The 23,339-nt window shown below is 39.4% G+C and overlaps 1 protein-coding gene across 1 annotated transcript in view; it reads right to left on the minus strand.

Annotated features, from left to right (window-relative positions):
• The window catches only part of LOC119792333 (semaphorin-5B-like), a 34,625-nt gene that overhangs the window by 5,500 nt on the left and 5,786 nt on the right, over window positions 1-23,339 (minus strand). Inside the window, exons 2-18 of the mRNA XM_038298930.1 lie at window positions 13,539-13,727; window positions 11,028-11,127; window positions 10,872-10,917; window positions 9,349-9,411; window positions 9,151-9,249; window positions 8,833-9,046; window positions 8,354-8,639; window positions 8,108-8,243; window positions 6,481-6,688; window positions 6,188-6,395; window positions 4,683-4,800; window positions 4,413-4,597; window positions 4,025-4,168; window positions 3,795-3,942; window positions 3,330-3,555; window positions 2,002-2,223; window positions 1,752-1,922 (exon numbers count right to left, since the gene is read on the minus strand). Coding sequence (XP_038154858.1) covers window positions 1,752-1,922; window positions 2,002-2,223; window positions 3,330-3,555; window positions 3,795-3,942; window positions 4,025-4,168; window positions 4,413-4,597; window positions 4,683-4,800; window positions 6,188-6,395; window positions 6,481-6,688; window positions 8,108-8,243; window positions 8,354-8,639; window positions 8,833-9,046; window positions 9,151-9,249; window positions 9,349-9,411; window positions 10,872-10,917; window positions 11,028-11,127; window positions 13,539-13,683 — 2,719 coding nt within the window. The 5' untranslated portion in view covers window positions 13,684-13,727. The remainder of the gene's footprint in view (window positions 1-1,751; window positions 1,923-2,001; window positions 2,224-3,329; window positions 3,556-3,794; window positions 3,943-4,024; window positions 4,169-4,412; window positions 4,598-4,682; window positions 4,801-6,187; window positions 6,396-6,480; window positions 6,689-8,107; window positions 8,244-8,353; window positions 8,640-8,832; window positions 9,047-9,150; window positions 9,250-9,348; window positions 9,412-10,871; window positions 10,918-11,027; window positions 11,128-13,538; window positions 13,728-23,339) is intronic.

Raw genomic sequence — 23,339 nt, forward strand, 5'->3', positions numbered from 1 at the left:
TAACTATAACGCAGTTACCATTCCATACACCCCGTTACTGCGCGTTACTCAGGTCGCACAATTAACCTTTTTTCATGATAAGACTCGTGCGCAGCTGCGTGAAGCTGACACCTCACCCACGTCAAAAAAAACTCTGCAAATAGACTGAATGGTTAGTGCAACGTTAGTGCAGATTTGTGCAGAAAAAAATATTGTTTGTGCTACTTTTGTTTAAGAGATATTAAAGATTATTTTTAGGTCATCCAGAGGTGCGCGCCTTGTCATGAGAGAGGGGAGGATGAGAATGGCTGATGAGTGAGATTCCATCTGTCAGTTGGGTAGGTGGGTGTTTCCGCTGGCGGGTGTTAACGTACAGCACACACAGAGAGATGGAGAGTGAGGATGACTCCAGCAGCAAAACAGCGTTTTCCTGATAGAAATACCGGTGTTAGGTCGAGCTGCGTTTCCCCATCACATACGGTTTCCCCTGCATCTCCGCACAGCGCACAGCGCACTCCGCGACAGGAAACGCGCATGCTCGCTAAAGGCGCGCAACAGTCGCCCTGTGCTCACGCCACAGGAGAACTATAGAGAGCGTGAACGATCAAATGATAGCCTATATGGAGAAAGGGAGAAATCTGGATGGATGGATGGATGGATGGATGGATGGATGGATACTCTGCCTTCTCAACCTACTGTATTTTTTTTTTAAACATTATTTGATGGCCTTTGTGGCAGGAATGGAGATCCATATTTTATGTCACACACAGAGTATAGATAGATAGATAGATAGATAGATAGATAGATAGATAGATAGATAGATAGATAGATAGATAGATAGATAGATAGATAGATAGATAGATAGATAGATAGATAGATAGATAGATAGATAGATAGATAGATAGATAGATAGATAGATAGATAGATAGATAGATAGATAGATAGATAGATAGATAGATAGATAGATAGATAGATAGATAGATAGATGTTGCAGTACACAGGATTTCCGAATTAGACATCCCCAGTTATTAATTTCATATACTCACCAGTTGCAATAAATGCAAAACTCTCTGCAGGTTCTTGTCTTTGTCGTTCGCTCTATTCAGCTGGCTTTGGAAACACACGGCGAGAAGGTGGGGGCTGGGTGGTGAGGGTTACGGGGGCGAGAAACGCAAAAGTAACGCAATAGTTACTTTTACTAGTAACTAGTTACTTTTATTGTGGAGTAACTCAGTTAGTAACTCAGTTACTTTTTGGTAGAAGTAACTAGTAACTATAACTAATTACTTTTTCAAAGTAACGTGCCCAACACTGCCTATATGCATTTTATGTGGTAGGCCAACACCAAGTGTATTTTGCATTTGTATTTAACCTGTCTAATTCACCTTGTTGAATTATCTTTTTCTTGAATTCTAGCTGCAAGCCCGTTTAGAGGTTTACACCAGCTTTGCCAGTCCAGACATAAAACTTTAATACGGGTTTTTTTTATTGGAAAATGTCTGAATATCCGTTTTCTAGATTCTTAGATCTGGACTTTGAAGAGGCCGTTCTAACACATGACGATGCTTATCGAACCACTCCAGTTAAGTTTGGTCTTACTGGTCCATTCTAGTCTCTAATCTCTTGCAAACACAGTTGCACAACACGATTCTGCCAGCACCATGTTTTGTTGTGGTGAGGTTTTGACTATAACACAGTTTTTGTTGAATAGCAAAGAGTAAAGAAAGTCTTACTTTATTGATCTATTGGAACTCAATGCATGCACTAAATACCTTCACAGGGGTGTATATTACAGAGGGCCTCTTCTGTATGCAGGCCGATGCAGATGTCCCCCCCATTGGCAGGGGCCGGGCTGCTGCATGTCCGTGTCCGTTGATAGTGGCCCCCTCCACAGCTTGTTGAGCACTGGGACCAGGCAGACCAGCATGACCAGGCTCCACTCACTGTTAAGCACCCATATAAAAAACTATTGATGCAATGTGCCAGTGTTTTAAAACTAGAGTGACTGAACTGTGCTGCTACCTGGGCAGGGTTGGACGTTACAGTCCTGATACTCCACTGGGGATCCAGAACAAGCCGCCAAGTTGGTCCTGCCTTCTGACGTGGAGCAGCTACGTTTTCTGGTTCGGAAACCTCTGGAACACTTTTGGGAGCAGCTGGACCACGTCTCCCAGGGTCCCCATCGGGCACCTTGAGGCTGAGACATAGTTCTGCCACTGGTCCTGACCAATTCTTCAACTAGTGCTAGAAATCCAAGGAAAATACTTTTTATTTTACTTTTTTTTTTTTCATTTCAATTCCGTTGAGCGAGTGACTGGCTCAGAAAATTCAACCCTTTTAGTTGTACATGAATTCAGAGAAAGACTCGGGTAATTACCCTCCCAGATACAGCAGTCAGCGTGTTATGAATAATTAATTTAAAATATGTGTCAAACTGAACACCCAGAAAGTCATTTATACTGTAGGCCCTCAGACAAAGCCAACAGAAATGTGTAACCCAGGTTTAGAACAAAGAACAAAGTAGTGGAAGAAATAAAGGGAATAAAAAAGCAAAAGAAATTCGGTAGAACATTTAAAGAAAGGAATGAAAAAAACATTTGGAAGGATTTAAAAAAACGATGAACTAATGAAGGGAAAAGAAGGAAGAAATTAGTGAGAAAAGAAATAATGAACAAAGGTTGGGAGGGAATTAATCTTGGATTCAATGAAAGTCAGCTAAAAATTATTAGTCTGGTCTTTAGGGTTCAGTTAACTCGAGTTACCCTCCGGGAATTGGCGGTTGTAAACCAAATTTACCATGGGGGACAGACTGGGGCCAGTGGTTTTATCATGTGGGCACAAATCAATAAAAATTACACAAAACAAAAATAGGGAATAGTCAATTGTTTAATATAATAAGTGAGCCACAGAATCATAAAGCCATCTATGGCCTTGGAGCTGAGGGTTGCAGATCCCTGTTTTTAACAGTTGAGAACTGTTAACCCATCTCAACATGGCTGAGGCTATGAGGGGACTACCTTCATTTTTCATGGTGACTAAAGTATAACTGTAAAAATTTAAACAGAAATTTGTCAAATGAAATTGGGACCAATCCGATGTGGTTTCTTTGCCAGCGCATACATCTTATCATAAATTCTTGTTTATCATACTATGTCTAGGGTACAGGGCCCAGGACAAGCTGTACAGATCACTGTCTAGAGCCACTCATGCCTCCCAGTCATCTAACTGGTATTGACATTCTTCTGCCTTGACAAATACTGGTGGCCATCAACTTAAGATCGGGAAGAAGAATGTTGGATTTACTGGTCGATGTTCTTTTGAGTTGTTATGCAGCCATGTCCACTACTTACAATCGGTTTGACAAGCTCCAGAGCCATCGTTGGGGCAGAAACGGGTCTCCAGTTTCTTCTTTCCTAGCTGGAGCTGCTGGAGGTCATGGAGTGGTGCTCTACATGTGTATCTGAATCTCTGCTCCTGCCGTGATCCTTCATGACTGATGTTGACTGGCATCCAGGGGGTCCAAGGAGTGTTGCGGCGAACCTCTGGGCAACTCTCCAGGTTGCAGACTCTGTACTCCTGGAAAACGTATCGTAGGAATCCTAATATTACATGTTTATATTGAAGGACACATCTCTGTCTAACTGTCCATCTAAGAAGATAGTGTTGTACGAAAAAAAATATGCTGAAGATATCAGAACATTCAGAATCTTCTATACATTTTTAGGCATTGCAGTTTGTTTCAAGAACAAAAATATTAGATTTTCTACAGACTTCTCCCTACAAACACATTTGATTGTATTCAAAGTCTCCGCTACCATTGCACATCCAGGGCAGTTATTCTCGTTCTCACATATCCTAGTCCTAGACTGGACTCCTCCACCACATTCAGCGCTGCAGTGAGCCCAGGGCCCCCAAGCTGTCCACAACACAGGCAGGGGGCATGGCTTTTTCTCGTTGCACAGCCTGCAAAATCACAAAGATGTGCAGCATCTCCACTGTCAGCACTGACTGAGTTTGTAGTGACTGCAGCAAAGACATTCCTCACCTTTCCTCCCGACCCTGGCCAACACAGATTCGACCTCCATGGCGGGGTGAAGGGTTGTTGCAGGTCCGCTGCCTTACCTCAAATCCAATGCCACAGCTGCTGCTGCACTGACCCCAGGAGGACCAGGGAGTCCAACCACCATTCCTGAGTTAACAGGAGAAGGAAGGGTGAAAGTTTGCCACTGTGGAAATGAGCAGCTAAGGATGCATGGGATCAACTTTTAGAACCACCAGCAGCTGTCTTTAAAAATTAGCACTGAGGATAAAGTTTGACATCACTTGATAAGTTGATCTGATAAAAAAATTTAGTTGATTGTTCAGTCTGCTGTAATATATTTTTTAGAGATGGGTTTTAAAATCCTGAGCATTTTTGTTGAAATGAACTGTACCTGGAGCAGTTTGCCACTTGGATTGTTGGACCTTTACATTCAACCCCCCCACATCTGGCCACCGGTCCATCACACAAGCGGGACCGACACTTGCAGCTGCTAAAAGTGCCCTCGCCATCATCATGGTTACAACGCTGCCACGCTGCCCAGGGACCAAAACCACCATCCTGCGTCAGGTTCCTGACCTCCGGGGGGGCAAACATATCACACTTAATCACTATTGCCTGAAAATGCAGTTTGCCAGATATACTGTATATTATTCGTTCTTACTGGGCATTCAGTGATGTTTTGGGTCCAGTGGTTCATATTGGAGCTCCCTTCAATGGTAGTGCAGCGCTTCTTCTGTAGATCCCATCCACAGTAAGGGTCCCGAGCCTCCAAACAGTCCCTAAAGCAGAGGAAAAAGCCTCACCTCTTTTTTGTAATTTTCAAAAGGGTTCTCTGGAAACCAGAGAACTTAAAAGAGTAATCAGAGGGGATAAAAACAGGAGTTAGGAGGTTAGAGCATAGAGCTTTGAATCCTGAGGTTCTGAGTTTGAATCCCCACTCCCAAAGACTGCCACTCTGGGTCTCTGAGCAAGACCCTTAATCTCCCAAAGGGCCCCACGATGGCAGCCCACTGCTTCCCAAAGGGATGAGTTAAATACAGAGGTAAAATTCTCCAATGTGAGATCAATTATCATTATAATCGATTAAGAACTTGGTAATGGCTGAAGAAAAATGTATTGTTTTCAAGATATTTTAAAATAAAAATATGAAATATTTGGTGTACATTCTTATCCAGTCCCATTTAGTCTGCTGCATAAACTTCAAGTCTTAATCATTTTGCTGTGAATGTCTCAGATAGATTTGCTTAGTTATAATCTGCAAAAAGTATGACACAATCTCAACCAAGGCATGGTTGTTAGTTAAAACTAAGACGGTGCCCAAGGAAAGCCATCAGAGATAATAATTCTTGGGAAACTTAAGAGATTCACAAACAAATTGTTTAGAAAAAGCTTCAATAAGTGTCATGATTCTGCCCTTTGTCTCCATTCCCCTAGCTCCCTTCTAGGTACTTCTATTCACACCTGCTCTCTATCAGCTGATTAGCCCAATCTTTTTTTTGTGTCCCATATATACTCTTCCTCTGCGGTGCCTCATTGCTGGATTCTCTTCATTATTTTATTCCTTATGTTAGTTTTCCTGAGCATATCCTAGTTTTTGATTCCTGATTTCCTTGCCTGTTGTTTCTGGATTATTTGCTTCTGTACTATTAACATCTTCATTAAATCTTTAAGAAATCATCTCCTTCTCTTCATCTCTGCATCTGGGTCTTCAACAAACATCAACCAAACCTGACAGGAAGTTCCCTTTGCAGTTTGCTATGAGCAGCGCTGGGGAAAATGCAGAAACTGCAATATCCAAACATTGAAAAATTCTTATGAGAGATGGTGGTAGTAGCATCCTGCTGTGGGACAGATTTCTTGAATCTGATTAGGGTTGATGGGGAAATGGTTGGAGCTATATACAGGACAAGCCTATACTAAGACTTTTAGGATGCAGCCAAAGATGTGAGTTTGTGATGGTCCTTGCCCACCAGCAGGATGATGAACCTACTAGGCATAAGTGAAAATGCTGCCAGTGCTACAATACTATAGCTTAGATCAAAACATTGTCTAAATGATATCTGATGTTCATATAAGGATTTCAGTCTGGATGTCTAAAACTTTTGTGAGGGATTCTACATCTGGCTGGTAATTCTGAGTCTCGTATAAAAGGCGGTTGGTTTGTACCGTTCAGCTGGATAACTGGAGCAGCGTTCCAATGGGATCTTCACCAGTCGGTCATCCAGCCCCACGAACAGCGACCTGTCCTTCTGAAGGATTTTTAAACTCTTGATTGTTCCCCTTTGCCCATCAGGGAGGATCCGGAGCTCTTCAAGGTAGCAGCCATGAAGACTTTTGTTGGTCGTAGCCAGAACCTTCAGGATGCTGCCATAATCTGATTGGTCAGACCAAATCGGGTTTTAACTGCCAAGAAAATTATTCAGAATTTTACAGAGGAAAAAAAAATCTCCCTTTCTCACCTGTGCCAATGTACATGACATGGTAGAGAGCATCTTGGCCCTGCACAATGTCCACCACCAGCTTGGAGAAGCGCATGTTGTCCTGTGTAAGCAAAGGGTTGACGGAAATGGGTTGGACAACATCGTTCATGAGGAACAGCCGCTGCGCGTCCTGAAGGCTGCGCTCCGTCAGGTTTCCCCCTGGACCATCCTCCTCTAGTGTGCCACACTAAAATAGGGATCAAAAGGCACAAATAATTGAAAACGTTATGTTCTGGATTCTGTATTTCACATTTTGGCGTCCACAAATGAGATATTTTTTTCTTCTAAACAGCTTTCGGCTCTTCAAAATGCTTTCTTTGTGATGTGCTAGTATCACAAATATTATAAACGTGCGTATTAACTCTTTGATTATTGTTAAAACTTTCATTTTAAAACTGTATAGGCTCCTCGAGCCATTTTGGGCTGTCTCTAGGTATTCTAGAAAGGTAATGTGAAAAAGGTCAATATGTTTTGTTACTCATTTTCAGAAAGTGAAACTCGTATATCATTTATTAAAAGCCCTCAAAGTCTCCACCATCTGTCCATATAGTCGTAGTATTTTGGATCCATATTTAAAGACAGATCTTTATAGAAACGTTTGTTGCACAACAACGTTTAACCTGGCACTTAGAGACCCTTAACCCCACACTGCTCCCCAAGCACTACACAGTTGCAGCCCACTGCTCCTCAAGGAGATGGATTAAATGCAGATGGTATATTTCGTTGTGTTGTACTTGTGACAGCTGGGAAAAAGAATTTTGCTTGATAATCCTCTCAAGGCTGGTACCTTTTCACCAGTTCAACAATTCCTGCTGTCCTTTGTTTTACAAGTAAGCCATAATTATAGAAATTACAAAAAAGAAAGGCTATTTCTCTCTTGGTGTAAGAGATCCATGTAATGTGTGATTTTGACTTTCTGAGGAGAGCAAAAAAAAAAATTCACTTGAAAACTTTTCATAGATATTACACATTTTTTTTAGCTCTGGTTCTACACAAAAGTTCATGAATATGCAACGAACATTTCTGTAAAGATCTGTCTTTAAATATAGATCCAAAATACTACAGATTAAAGGAATGGATGGTGGAACAGATGCAGCTGTGACCATTTCAAGAAATTCAGCAAACCACTGCCTCTCACAAATAACTCAAGTATATCACTGTTTTTACACATTTTACAGCCTGGTTACCACATTTTTATCAAATATATATGTATTTTTTTTATAACATTTTTTATTTCTGCAGGACAGAAATAACAAGACAGAGTAAAGTCCTAAAATTATTTTCAGTACATTTTACTTTCAAATCATACCCAGACCTCAACCTAGACCTACTAAATTCTAATTCCAGTATTTTCCATTCTTTGGGTGAAATAGCTGTAAAAATAAAGAACTGGAAAGGAACAGCTTTCATTTGAATTCAGTGTGTAATAGGGCATTAACAAATTGAGATTTTTCCAAGTTTACTATTTGAAAGTGAAAGTCGAAGTCGAGTTGATGCATCATTCTATGAAGACATCACATTATTCGACTTGTCCAGATGTTAAGTTTACTGTTAGTCTGTGAATACCCAAGTGTGCAATAGATTCTCTATGCTTTGAGGTTTATACCTGGAAATTTGGAATAGGATTTGGAGCAGAGAGCCAGGCAGTGCGAGGGTTCTCTTGGTACCGAAAGGGTCCATTGAAAGCCAAAGTGATGGAGCTCAGATTGAAGGCACAAACAGCAGAAGCTGACATACTGTTCCTAAAGGAAAGAAGATGATGTTAATAGTAATCTGATCTGAACCGATTAGTAAAATTGAGAAGGTATAGAGCCAAGATGTCACATGTCAAAACTGAATAAATGATCCTTACACATTTGTGGTAAAGATGCCATAAATGAGGTCTTGCTCTGGCAAGTGGAAGGTGCTCTGCAACTCGTGGAAGTAAAAGGGGATTTCGCCAGATCGTGAGCAGTTAAGACGGGCCTTCATGAAGGTGGTCCAGGTGTCTTCCAGCAGAAAACGTCCCCCCATGTCGTTCTTGCAGACCCGCGCCACCCGAGAGATCACCATCTTCCCACAGTCGTTTTCCACAGCAGTTTCTCTCAGGAAAAAGTAGGCAAATCGGCCGATTTCATAGGCGGACACAAAATGAGGCTCTGATGATGAATCAGACAAACGTGAATAAAGAACATGTAGAGCCATTCTAGAAATTAGTTGGACACTTTAGAGTTATCTGATGGTTAAACCCACCGCCTGCCATTATTTACTGTTTCTGTGGAATTTCATAAGGTGGAACTTGAAAGTTAGTTCAGTAAAGAAAAGCGTGAACTGGTGTAATGCTCTGCTAACCATTGAGCCATTTGGAGTTGTACTGTGCGGTCCGAAGAGGCGGCATGTTCCCCAGGCTCCTGTAGATAACCGGGTCACGTCCAGAGAAGTCGATCACTGTGGCGGCATACAGTTCACCCCTCTGTGTCACCATTGCGGTGGAGTTGTGGTGGGGGTCATAGGGACAGCGTGCAACGCCATTCACTGTGTCCAAAATCTGACTGATGTTGGAAATCTGACAGAAGGGAATAAAAATATACACAAATTTAGTTTCTATATACACAAAAAAATTGATCAAAGATATGGGGGTACTGTTTAGAACAAGTAATGAGTTCCAACCTGTCTAGATACGCAGACAGGTGTAAAAGCGTTGGTCCCACATGTGAAGAGCGTTCTTCCACTAATCAGCAAAACCCGTATGTAGTTTTGACATTCGTCCTGCAGGAAAATAATGTAATTTCACCAAAGAGTAAAAGGTTTTTTATTTGTGTGTTTGTGTAACAATTGTGTGTTTGGCCTGATTTTGTAACATCGGACCTCAGATTTTCCCTTGCTTTGACATGAACGCTTTGTGTCTTCGTCGGGAGCCCATTCAGTTGCCTGAATAAAAAAAAAAAAGTGGAAAAAGTTTTCATTGGGGTTTTATATAATGAATATTAGCAAAAACATGCAGGAAAGTGTTTCATTTACCATCAGTTAATATTATTTTTTTTGTGTCACTGGTCTGGCGAGGTGGGTAAAGTGGACCACTGATGTTACCTGAGACGCACTACTGATTTCATTTGGGACTAAATTATTCAATCAAGTTATCAATAGCAAACAGATTATAAGAAGCATCACATGCTGGACCCAATATAGGATATTGGTTTTCTCACCTTGAGACCAATGTTGCATTTCCTCCCAATAAAAGGCATTAGGTAAGAAAGCTCCCTCATTATTGCCCATAGTTGATGTCTATGTTCAGGTTAGCTCTATTGGAAAGATAGCTTACATTTTTTGCTTATAAAATTAAGGTGCAGTTTGATTCATTGTAAACCTCAAGACTTGATTTCTCCACCCAACAGCCTGTTTATGTTTAATTCTTTACTTTAATAAAGAAGTTGGAATTTTCGAGCAATTAAACAGAGTCTGAAATGGAAACAATTGCAATGATGCCACAAAGGCAGGGGATTTATGTTTCGCTTAAGACCAAAAGCCAATTTTTTTTTAGGATAGAACATTTTATTTAAAAATTACCAAAATATGGATGATAAATAATCAAAGGTTTATAATTTAATTCTATTTTCTAAGGCTTTGACTACATGTACAGCTTTTATCTGTAAGAACTACAACAGCCCATGAAACAATTAAATTTTAGTCTTCCACTTTATTTCTGTAATTCTATTATTTTTGACAAAGACTTAACAATTACTAAGGTCTCATTTGCAGTTCTCTTTAACTTGTCCTATTAGTGATTAGCACCATCAGAGCCGTAGCTTCAATAGCTAAGTAGCTAAAAGGTTAAATCAGACCAAAATGCAGCACTTCAAGTCAACCTATCTGCTGAAGTCTAACTTCTTGTTTAAAATTAGCAGCCTAAAGTGCTGGTTATAATCCTGCAGCAGTGTGTCACAGTGAGCTTGTCGCAGGTATGATGCAGATATTTTTGACTTATGCCCAATTTTTAAGCGTGGTCTGCGCTATGTTATTCCACGCCACAATGCAACTTCCATACTGAAGTGTGTCAGTGTGTTATGCAAGCCCCTAGTTAAAGTGTGAAAACAACTAAGCTATATGTTTCTGATCATACCGAAAGGCAGGGGAATCAGATAAATACTGAGATTTCATTTCATTTGGTTTTTTTTTTTTAGTTCTTGCCTAAATGTGATAAATTTAAAACTTAAAATATAGATAAATAAAATCTAAAGATAACCAGTTCTTGGTCTTACATTTCAGGGTGTTTAAATACTGTGTCTGTGCATCAGAAAGTTTAGAAGAGAAAATTGTCCTTATACCGACAATTATATTCAGAATTTCAGAATTTGAATTCTAGACACTCATTATATTTTAGGCAGCCTTACCTGGATGAGGGAGATGTTGCTTAAACTCAGTTGGAAGAGGACGTTTCTGTCAAAAACCATTCTTTTGTTTAAAGGACAGTATAAAGGATCTGCTCTATCTTTAATATAGTATAAATTAAAAGAAGGTTTTATAATAACTGGGCTGATTCTTTTTACCTTGCTCCTAAAATTAGTTGGTTTCTGCTGACGTCCATGGCTAGCTGGGAGAAATCCTTCACTCCCGGATAGGAAAACTCAAACACCCACATCTTCAGAGCTGGGAATTAGAAGGCATAAGAGGAAAAAGTTAAAGAGGAAATCAAAAGATTTAATAAATTGGATGGACAAGTGTGAGAAACGGGGGGGAAAAAAAGTTTTATTCTTTGTCTGTAAATCTTTTGCTTTCAGTGGGACCTCGCAGCTTAATGCTCAACTGAGCTTTGACTTTAAACTAGTCTGTCCCATTCCTCTGCTGTGTCATCTGACCACTTGATCCAGACAGCTTCACAACCTTTCATTAACCTCTAAGCCTGATACATTTGGGTGAGAAAAATGCTTTGACATTAACTGAAAATCCTCAGTTATGGCCAAAGATGGAGTATGTTATTCTCTATTTTTCTGCCCTTAGCATTCGAACCTCAAGCTGACATTATAAACTCAATTTTCCTCCATAATTTATGCATTTTTATTCATACAAACACGGTTAAAGCTATAAAACATCCAGCTCTTCATTTTCTGCTAGGATAATGCACATATTTGAACCTAATGAGATTTTGAGGAGATCATAAATTATCTAACATGTATTGCATTTATTAAGGGAAAAAGATATGCCAATCAACCTCAAGTTTTCCGGGAGGTTAAATGGACACACATCAGTCAAGAAAGTATTACAAAGGTATTTCCATGGCTTCTTAACTCCAGTGAACCACAGTGGGCACCATTAATCACAAATGAACAAAATATTTAGCCAGCCTACCAAAATGCTTCCAAGAGGCACTCATCCGTGAGGTCACAGAAGAATCTATAACACCTACAGCTGTGGAGGCCTCAACTGGCTCAGATACAGTTAAAAGTCATGATTCAATATTTAGAAAAAGTGGCTGGGCAAAATCAGCCCTTCATAGGACAAAAGGGCCATCTCACATCTATCAAAAACATATCTTTGTCTAAGACAGCTGTCTAATGATGCCTGAAACAGAACGTCCAGCCGTGGATTTCTGATCTTTTTCTCAAGCACAGCAGCAAGTCCCCCTCTGAGGGAATGTGGGTAGGACTGGTTAAAGTTTGGTCATAAATTCAGTAAAAAAATACCATATATGCTTGAAAACCCTTCATAGTAGCTGAATTAAAACAATTTATAAAATGAAGGTCAGAAGTCCTCCAGGTGATGTTTTTGCTTTAGGAACATTTGACAGCAGTTATTGCCATAGACTGGCACATCCTTACTCTACAAAAATTTTCTTAAAAGGTCTGAACTGCCTTGTTTTACCTCATAATTAATGATTTGATAATGTAAATTCTTATTGTTTCTTTTGTTTTGGTAATCTTTGCATCATGTATATCTTAGCTTGACATATTTTTGTGCTGTTCAAATAGAAACAAAAAGAGGTGAATAAGATGCTAACATTGAGTTAAATACCCTGAAATTATGTTAATATTTTAGACCATTTTTTCATGCATGAATAGATTTTAACTTGGATATTTAAATAAAAAAAAAAAAATCAATATATAGGTATTTAAAAGCAGAATTTTTTTTTTGTCTTCGAAAGAAATGTGTTAGATTTTATGAGGACCTTTAATGGATTAAGAAAAGTGTAATTTTTATTGTTTCCAATGCTTTGTGGTTGCCTGTTGTTTGATTTTTCCATAAATAAAAAAACTAAAGCAGATTGTGCATCCTATAGATTAAAATCTTATATGACTAATTTACTTCTTTCTGTGTTTTGTCCTTTATCTACCTTTGCAACAATGTTCCTCCTACGAGAATATGGGGTATCTACTGTTGTTAAATTGGAATCATGTTTTTTTTTTCTTACCTCAGCGTTTTTATTGTTATTGCACTGTCGCAAGTATAGCTCAACGAAATTTACTCTCTGCATTTAACCCATCCCCCTTGGGGAGAAGTGGACTGCCATTACGCGGCGCCCAGGGAGCAGTGTGGGGTTAAGGGTCTTTGGGGTTAAGGGTCTTTTCTCTAACTAACCCTGTAGTGAAAACACAAAGGCCTACAATTAATATGGCATTGTAAAATTCCCAAATTATACTCTTAGTTACACGTCATATTCAAAGTAAAACAATTATTATTGTTTATCAAACTTATCTCCTAGTTTCTGTAAATGTTGGTCCTGCATTTTGTAAGAAAAGTTTGAATCAGCGGATTTGTGAATCCGGCTGATCACTTAATGCTTTGGGTGAACTTGGCTGCAAAGCCACTAAATGCGAACTCAAACACACGCTCACATTCACAACAGTAATCCAGAGGCTTAGACAGGAAAGTCAGTTGTTATCCTAACACAGACTTGCTTTAATTCCCTGGACTTTGGCCTTTGCATGATCAACACGATGAGAAATGTGCACTGTGCTTTTCATATTCAAGATTTAAAAGCTCTGCAGAAGATTATTTGTGCAAAACAAAGTCAAAGCTGAGTCTTGCACATTCTTGCTAAAAAAACAAACAAACAAACTTACCTTTATTGGAGACAATTGGATGCTCTTTTCTGCTGCAGTCTGTGAGGCTGACGTTCTGCTGCTGCGACAGACACACAGACCAACCGATGACCAGCATGAGTCCAAAAGGGGAAAGGGCCCATAACCCCCACCCTGTCGTTACCATAGTTGCAACCACATTCAGTCCTGATTTAGGTCCCCAAGAATCACCTGCAAAAATAAGTAGATGTTGCAACACCAAAACAAAACCAAAAATGCAACAAGCAAAGCTCATAGTAATATTTAAATGAATCAAAAACATTGACCAAATAGTATCTTACAGCCCGCCTTTTTTCTGCCCCATTCCACATTCACCTAAATCAGTCCTGAGTCCCCATGCTGCCTCTGTTTGTCTGCTCTGACATCCCAGGCTCTCACTGTCAGCGGGACTCTGTCATGGCCAATTCACCTCAAAGGAGCCAGAACCACCAATCTCTTTATAGCCAGCTCTCAAACTGAGGGTGCCATCCGCAGAGTCCTTTCTGACTGAGGGGCTCCTCTGAGATATCAGTCTGGGCTTGCAGCCAAACAGAGCTTGAACTCTCATCAAAATCCATTTCTGTTCATCAAATCTGCTCACAGATGATGAGCCGGTGATGATTTAGGGGTCAGTAGAAGAGTGGATTTTTTCAGTCATTACTGTTGGGTCTAACTAAACGGATTCAGGGGGTTTAAAGCTAAGCTGTTCAAAGATTACATTAAAGATATTCAAAGACTTTTAAAAAAAAGTTAAAAAGATATATTTGTATCTATGGAGGTGATCATAGATTTCTTTAAACAGGACACTGTTTAATTTTGGGAAATTGCAAATATTCAAAATAAAACATGTGCAATGGCTTAAAATGGCAGCAAAAAAGAACAATTAAGTTAAAAATATGATCTCAGAAAGGGCTGATTTTAGAAAATGTAACAGATTGAACGGAAATGCAACTACCATTAACACTACTGATAAAGTAATACCACATATTGCTGTAATGTTGAGAGCACTGAGGGGTACCTCAAGCCACGCAGTCTATGGGAACTGGGTCTATGGGAAGCTGCTGAGATCTACAGTTCATGCATGGGATATGCTAATCTTATTGCTCCATAAATCTGGTCTATGTGTAAAAATGGTTTGAAGAAAGTCAGTTAAAATAAATTCTTAAGATGAGCTACTTAAGAACGTTTAAACACAGAAACATCAAGAGGTTCTTGGGCAGTGGCGGCTGCTGCTCTCTGAAACGAGAGGCTCAGTGATGTTAATTAAATCCAAACATCACGTATTGCATTAACAAATGTTGAGACACATAATAAACATCACTACAAGGGGATACTTTAGCGCTTGTGAACCACTCTGAAATAGTACATTCCAGAAACCATGGCAATAGTTCAGCACAAGATGACTATTCTGACTGAATTATCGTTTTTCCTTCTTAAATCATGAGGAAAACCTGCTCCATATTCTCCCTAAGAGGTTTAGCCTCACTGGAAGTGACATGTTTTGGTGTGTTATCCAATCAGGTCTCTACATTCTCACTGCTTATACTTCAATAGACCGAGGCTCAAACCTCAACAGGGATTTCTTATAGAGATTGACAGGCAGCGTCCTGCTTCTCCTGAGCAGAGGAGAGATCTCGTCTAAGAGCAGAATAAACAGCTAATTGATGTGCAACATAAGCATTAAATCAGTCGCATTTCAGTACTTATTTAATGCAGTTTAAAAGCTAAAGCTAAGTTAATGAAGTTTGACGATGCATATTTGACCAATAGTTTTATGAAATCGACAGGTGAGGTTTAGCCTCCCTAGTATTCAATGAGAAATTGCCACTCGTCTTGGGGTGTGGGGGGGATAGGCCTTACAGCCTTATGGTCCCAACCACTTCGTCATATCTGTCCTTACTCTACACCTCAGGTTTAGATATATTTAAGGTGCAACACCAGAGACATAGACTGTCACAACAAGTGGGGCTGTTTTTGGTACAAAGTAGTACCCTGGGTCCTACTGTGGATCCTGTGCCATGGCAGCAATGCTCTGTTACTATTCAGGTGGGATAATTCGTGGCACCAGGAGGAGATGTGCTGGACTGAATTGCCTGAATCTGCTTTGGACCTCTTGGGTTGGGTCCAACTGCCCTTTGCTGCTATTAGGATGGGGGTTTTCTACTGTTCCCACCATACTCAGACACATGCACCTCCAGTTTACAAACTCTAATTTCATTGTAACAAAAACACAATTATTTATATTTATATATTCAATGGTTTATACATGTTAATTGCTAACACGTAATTGCTCCAAATGGTTAAAGGTCATGCCAAAACAGGCTACTATAGCATTATAGTGATCTTCCTATTTTAAAGATCGACCATGGATTTGATAAAGATATTTCCGCAAATTTGACACTGCCTTGATCCATTTTGCTGAGACCTCTTTGAATAGTTTTGCAGTCAAGACCACTCCAACCAAGACTAAGGAGTACTGAGACAAGGCCAAGATCTTCAGGTCAAGCCAAAGACAAGACCATATAAGGGTGGATCTTTGTCTTGGCCTTTAAAGGTCTTAATCTTGCCTTTGTCCTGGTACTCCTTAGTCTTGTTGGGTGTGGTCTTGACTGCAACACTATCTTTGCAAAACCCTCTGCGTGATGAAAACACAAGTTACAACTCTTAACGCACCAAATTCTTGGTAAAATATGGAAGTGGCAGAATCATGCCAAAGACCTGCTTTTGTTCTGCAGATACATGGAATGCAGTTAGAGTTGATGGGAAGCTTAGTTATGCTAAATACATGTAAGGCATAGACGAAAACTAGACTGTACACTAGGGGGAAGTTCACCTTCTGGTAGGACAACAACCATAAACATGGAGGACCGAGCTAGAATGGATAGGTTTAGAAGGAAGCATATTCTTTAATTCAAATAGAAATTGTGATTGTTTGGAAATACTTAAAATTACTCTGTTTTGCAAAGGAGACTCTGCAAAAATTTAATTCTTTAGTTGTGTGAAACTGGTAGTCTTTAGCTGATTTCCAGTAAAAGCCGGTTCACCGATTCATTCTTACAGGAAGACTGAAGGCAAATTCATTCAACACATATGAAATTTGTATTAAACTATCAAATAAAATCAGATTTAAAGACTTTGAAGTTTTTGATTGTAAGATGACAGAAGTCAGAGAGCTAGCAGTAACCAGCAGTATGCCGTTTAACAGACAGATATGCTAACCCTCGCAGCTTGCTTTAAACTATTGCTTCATAATGGCATGGTCTTAACAAGAGTGATGGTTGATGTTATTTTTGCATCCAAGGAATGAAATTACCCATTTTTCCAAATCTGAAAAAATTCCAAAGATGAGCTGTTCTTTCTATTTATATGTTTTAATACAAGTTTGATCATTTTCAGTTCTTTTTAAAAAAGTATTTGCTGGTGTTAGATAGTACTCCATTTTCAGACTGTAGAGAAAGAAAGGCATGCAACTTCATGACGTCAGTTTATCTCTTTAGTTTGCTGCCAGCCATGAAAAAGACAGTGATGAAGATTTGCCTGTTTGTCTCTTACTAACTGTGAGACCTGACTGTGTGTTGAGGCAGAGGTTTTTGGAACCTGCTGGTTCTTACATTGCTGTTCAATGAAGCAAAGGAATCACAGCTTCCACCGCTGGCCTCCCTCTTGTAATTTGGCTTTGCACATCACGCAGTGTATAGCAGGGCTACTGAGAGGCCTAACGTTCTGGGATTTTTGTGCTCTGCAACAATGAGGGTGTCAGTCAGATTCTTTAGGGCTGAACCATAAAAAAAAAACTATACACATACACAGACTGTCCGTCTGTATCTGGTAGAAGTAAAAACACAAACATACTCAACTGGTTAGCCAGTAAAATAGACTCTGAACAAACCCTTAGTTTTTAGAAGTAATTTATCTATATTAACTTATGGGTAATACAAGGAAGCAGGAGATGAATACATGAGTTGGAGCCTTATCGTTACTTATATAAATGTTAATCATGTCTGTTTTGGTGAAGAAATAACTGCGCCCTAAAGCAATGTTCTGTATTTATATAACAAGCTATGTTCTGCCATATTTGGTCTTGAGGTGTGATTTATGACCAAAGAATGAGATTCTTAGTTCATGTGACTGAAATTTGGCTCCTTTGTTTGGTGGTGACACCCCTTTAGAGATACGGTAATGAGCTCCATCTTCCTGGAATGACTTAGAGCAAATGCACTGCTTCTCACTAGTGTTAGAGACAAGACTACTCCAACTGAGACCAAGGAGTAATGAAACGAGGCCAAGACCTTTAGGCTACCTTAACACTGCAGACCTTGATGCTCAATTCCGATTTTTTTTTGCGTTGCCGTTTATATTTCCAAATATATGCAACTTGTGTGTGATCTCCTGTGTGAACTGATGAATCCGACCTGGCCGTTCACACACGGGTCGCATTTGAAAAGATCAGATTTGCATTGGATTCAGGACCACATAGCCAAGTGGCCTGGGTCGCATTGGAAAAAATCTGATCTGTGTTGTTCAGACTGCCATGAAAAGATCAGATCCAGGTTGCATATGGGCCAAAAAATCGGATTTGGGTCACTTTAGGCTGCAGTGTGAACGTAGCCTTAGAGACCAAGATCAAGACAAGAACTGATCTTGTCTCAGTCTCAGTACTCCTTGGTCTTGGTTTGTGTGGTCTTGACTATAACTCTATTCTCTGCATCAAAATAGCTAAAAGACTATTTATGGAGGATTTAATATCTTCTGACCTTGGAATACAAAGTTGCATTACTTTCACAGCTTTGGGGCCATTACAGTACATCCCAGCATCACTCTTCTGACTCTAAATTGTGTATATTAGCCACAAAACATTTAGCCTTCCAGCTTAAATCAGCCCTTAGCTATTTTTGATTAAGTGGGAAACCAGAGTCTGGGTCAAGTAGGAAGTAAAGTTGAAGAAATTCAGGTTTAGCACTGTTTGCTGCTTGCCTGTCGGAACATTTATTTATGATGTTGGAAAATTCCCACAAAGCCATAACAGCTTCTGTGGAGATTTGAAATGCCCTCTTCAATTCATGTGACCTGTTTATGTTTGCATTGATGGAGGGGGGAAAAATCCCGCAGGACCTCAAAGTAAAACATGTAACCTCCATGTAGAAGAAACCTTGCCAAGGTCTTAACTCAGGAACCAGCTGCTGTACAGCACAGCAAATAAAACCAGTGAAAGAAACCTCTATGTTTCAGCATGTATTACAGCTCTGTATATATGTAGCTCTGTATTTGCTGTATTACTAATCTTGGACTAATCTTGCTTCCTAAATACTTGGATTTCTACAAGGAGAGTCTTAAACAAAGAAAAGAAGGCAGATTCAGCAGTCATCTTAGCACTTACTGCTTTAATTAAATAATGACTCTGCAAACCTAAACAATTGACAGTCAGAAAACAGGCCAAGTATTAAATGTTACACTGAGAGCATGCTTCATCAGATCTTGAAATAAATAATGTTGACCCAAACAAACATGGACCTCAGGTCATTTGTTAGAGGTCTGTTGTCCATCATCGGCTCTTATGTTAACAGATTCCTACACCAGAAATGGCTCTGTTTGCTTCCTCTTAAAACCCAATGCCTATATATGGACAACTCTTTAGTTCTTTTGCTTCACACTAACATTTGTCAATGCCACATGATTTGGGGAAGCTCTTTAAATATTCATCTTTCTTTGGTGAAATGATTCAGCCCTTTACAAACAACAGCTCAATTGTCTTTTCTTAGATCTTCTCTCAACAAGATCCCCTTGTGATTATATCTGTAAACGGTACTTTGTGCATAATATAACTACTTACTTGGACCAATAACACAGTGGAGTATTCAAACATGAAATACAACATATAGGGATGTTTGCAAAGGCTTAAATTTGCAAAAAAAAAATGCTTTGGTCTGTAAGGATATACATGTTTGCAATGTACATATGATTTTGCTGGACAATGAAACAGAAAAAAGAGACTCTAGAGTCAGATAAATCCCAAAGATGTTCACATTTCCAGACCTCCAAGCTTCAAAAGGACATCCACCTTTGAAGTTCATCTAATAGGTCTTCCAGATGTGGAAATACTTCAAAATGTAAACTACTATGTGCTCATCCTATTTTCTGTGGCCTCCTTTATAAATATTGCCCTACGTTGCACATTCTGGCATTTTCAGCGGTTTGTGAAACAATGGCTGCCTCTAAAATTTAACCTTTTTCTTAGATTTTCCACCTGTGGCAATACATTTCTATAATTGCAATCTGGTCCCACACAAAATCTGTTGTTGATCATACCTGGGGGTCTCTTCACAAGAGCAATTTTCTGGAAGACCTTGCTCCTTTATAAAGTTTTGTATGAATCATTATTTATATAGCAGCTAAATCTCTCAAAAGTAAATACTTGAAAGTCAAAGCACATCTACCCATGAACTACTGCTTATCAGGGGCCATATCCTACAGAAACTTCTCATGTAAAGAAATCTGAGCCTTCTTGCTCCCATAAATTCCAACATTTATTTAAATGATTCTTAAATTGCAGGCAAGCTATATCTTGAGTAAGTTCTATGTAGGTTCTGCAGGTTTTTCATGGTAAAATATTTTCATACAATCTCACTACTAGGTTTCCATAAGGCTTCCTGATCAGTTTCCCTAACTCATTAAATTTGCTTGTTTTAGTAAAAAAAAAAAAAAAAAAAAAAAAAAAAAAAAAAAAAAAGGAAAATTGTTTTGTTTGCTTTAATTAAAGGTGCAGTAGGAGATCTCTTCTAACGCATTTTTTGCCATTTGGCCTAAAGATCTCCCCATAGCCGCCTTGCAAGTATTTAAATAGAAGGTCTGGAAGTGAAAGTAAAATAAATGGTCCCTGCTACAGTGAGAAATCAATGAATAACCCCAACCAATCACAAAAGACGGTCCATTGTACACGATTGGTTCCATGTTCCATGACACGTCAATTATGTTCGTCTGCTTGTCCCTCCCCCCTGTTCGCCTTCCTTGACACATGACTTCTTCAGTGACTCACCCCTGGTAGCTCAGTGAAGTGGTTGTAATCTCACAACAAACTGAGGCATATCCTTGACTTTGAGCACATGGACTATATACTTTTAAAGCAACTGCCTAAGAGGAAAAAGATAAGAGAAACAACTGTAGGCCTTTTCAACTAATAGACAAACTCTGGCATGTCTTTATATAACCCTGTAGGGGTAAAAAAGGCATTAATAGACTACTGTTCCTTAAAAATGCAAACCACAGTACTTCACCAAATCCTGTTTTTACCATCACCATGACTGTCCTCTCAGGCACAGGCTAATCCCTGTTTAGTTTTAATTGTCTTTGACCTCTAAGCAGTGCTGCAGGCATATTGACCATGTGTCTCAGCAGCATTTAGGATCTTTGATGACCAAATGGGGAAGACAGTTCATACCCATGTTTACAACCGAAAATGTCAATTAAAGCATCCTACATCTTCCTTTCACGTGTTTTTAAAGGGGTAAATAGGGGTATTTTATCTCTGTAATTCAAGCATATGCAACAAATAAAACTGATACTCCCTTTTGTGAACACTTTCCGAAGGAGGCTTTCTGTATCAGAATTAACTACACATATCAATCTGACTTATGATACGTTAGGAAAAAGCTGCATGACCTACAATATACTGCAAACGGTGTTTCTGCAACCTTCGTTGAACATATTACAACCAAAGATTGCAATGGAAAGTGTCCTAGTTCTGGTTCTGTTATGTTTTCTTTTGAGTTTTTAGTTTTACTTTGCTCCATGTTTTCTTGTTTTAGTGTTTTAATTCTTTTTTTGTTGTGTTTTCTGATTGTTTTCAGGTTTTTATTTGTTGGCCTTTGCTGCCCTCTTGTGTTCTCCTCTTTCTCTAACTCTTTTCCTGCCTGCTCTGTTCAAACCTGCTCCCAATCTGCTCGTTAGTCCTCTCTTTGTTTCAGTCTCCCATAAATACATGCTCTGTTCAGTTCCTCAGTGTTGGTTCCTTGTCAAACTTCCTCCAACTCCGTCTCTCTGAGTTTTCTTCTTCATGATTGTTTTCCCCCAGATGTCGCCTTGGTTCTGGTTTGTTTGACTTTGTTTTCATGTTTGATTTTTGGATCTTTGGATTCCTTCCTCAGTTGTTTGTTAACTCTTCAATAAATCCACAAGAAACTCACCTCTGCCTCCCTGCCTCTGCATTTGGGTCCATAAACCTCAACCAAATCCTGACAGAAAGTTGTAAAATGGTTGTTCAAATTCATCCAAAGCCACTATTGTATTTTAGAGTCTGTCTCATTTACTCACTAGAACCACCTATTCATGCACTCTTGGCTTTGTCCTCAGAAGAAACTATAGTGAGAACGTTTTACTCTTACCAGAAGTTAAAAGGATGGCCCTCCCATGGTGCGTTTCACTTGGGTACCTTCAACCCACTGCTTGATTATGAATGAGTTGATTCTAAGGAGGGGAGAGCGGGGCATAGCTAAATCCCTTTGTGACTAGATCACAAGCTTCAATACATCAAACAACCTACTGATGCAAACACTGTGCTATTTCTATTTTTTTTTTTATTCTATGGATGAAAGGACTGTTTCTCTCACTTTTCCCAGAACTTCCATTAAATAACATCATCATATGTTGTGTTCTAAAAACAAAAGATGGAGAATTTGAGCAAAATATGAGCCTGCCGAGTCACTGGAGGACACGAGAGTGCTTTAAGCTAAATACTTAGTGGTAAGAAGATGTATGACAGGGAAATTAATTACAAGTAATTATTTGTTCATTCAGAGGCCCTGTAATTTGTTCCCTGCAAGCCTGTTAAATAAAAGCTGGGGGTCCTGCATCTGACCCTCGTATATCAGCCTCTTGTTGAAACCACCCGAGCACTTGGACTCGGCCCAGATATCTTGAAAGGCAACAGTGAATTAACCCAGTCCTCCTCACAGCCAGAAAACCTGGGATTCCAGATCCGGATTCCTCCTTAATCTAAAACAAAAGACTGACGACAAACCAAATGCAGATTCCTTAAATTCTATTTCAGTCAGCAGCCCCGACATAAAATCAAGCAATCACCCAGCTGTAACCAGCAATAATATTGAAGTCATTCATTGGAGATTTTCTACTCAGAGCAAATGGATATTGAGAGGGCACCCAAAGCATCTCCATCAAAATATTCACAGAGGACCATTTCCGAGGCAGTGTTCTCAGCTCCTTCCTAGCAGGGTGAATGGCCTCTCTGTGCAACCTGCCAACTTTCTGCCAATGGCTGCTCTCTTTTACAAGTGAATAGACTGAGTTTAGCCACAGTTAAAAAGACACACTAACGTGCCATGGCTGCCCTAACAATGGATGCTCTGGTGGTGTGCCAAACCTAATGATGGCGGTTTGGCCCCGGCAAGAGGAGGTAGAGAGAAGGAATCCTAAAAAGGCACACAGCTGCACAGATCATCTTGTTTCTCCTCCTGCTGTCCTGCTTATCAGTAAACCCAATTTATTTAGCTTTCTAGAAGACAGAATCAAGCCAGGATGGTTTAGAAGGTGTTTGATATCTTAAGGGAAATGCATACGGGAGAAAATCCCTTTAAGGAACATTTGAAATGATTCTTAGAAGATTTTTAAACACAACATGCTTCATAAAAGAAATTGAACACCACCTTAAATCAGAGTCAGACCTCTGATTTAAGGTGGTGTTCAATTTCTTTTATGAAGTAATCATCGGTAATCCTTATCAGGGCTGTAGATTAGATAAAACAAACACTTCTAGTTGTTATTTGAATACAATATTAACATTAAAACTGTTAT

Source organism: Cyprinodon tularosa, unplaced genomic scaffold (genome assembly GCF_016077235.1).
Source record: "Cyprinodon tularosa strain WSP-4 unplaced genomic scaffold, ASM1607723v1 ctg417, whole genome shotgun sequence".
In the NCBI taxonomy this organism is placed as follows: domain Eukaryota; kingdom Metazoa; phylum Chordata; class Actinopteri; order Cyprinodontiformes; family Cyprinodontidae; genus Cyprinodon; species Cyprinodon tularosa.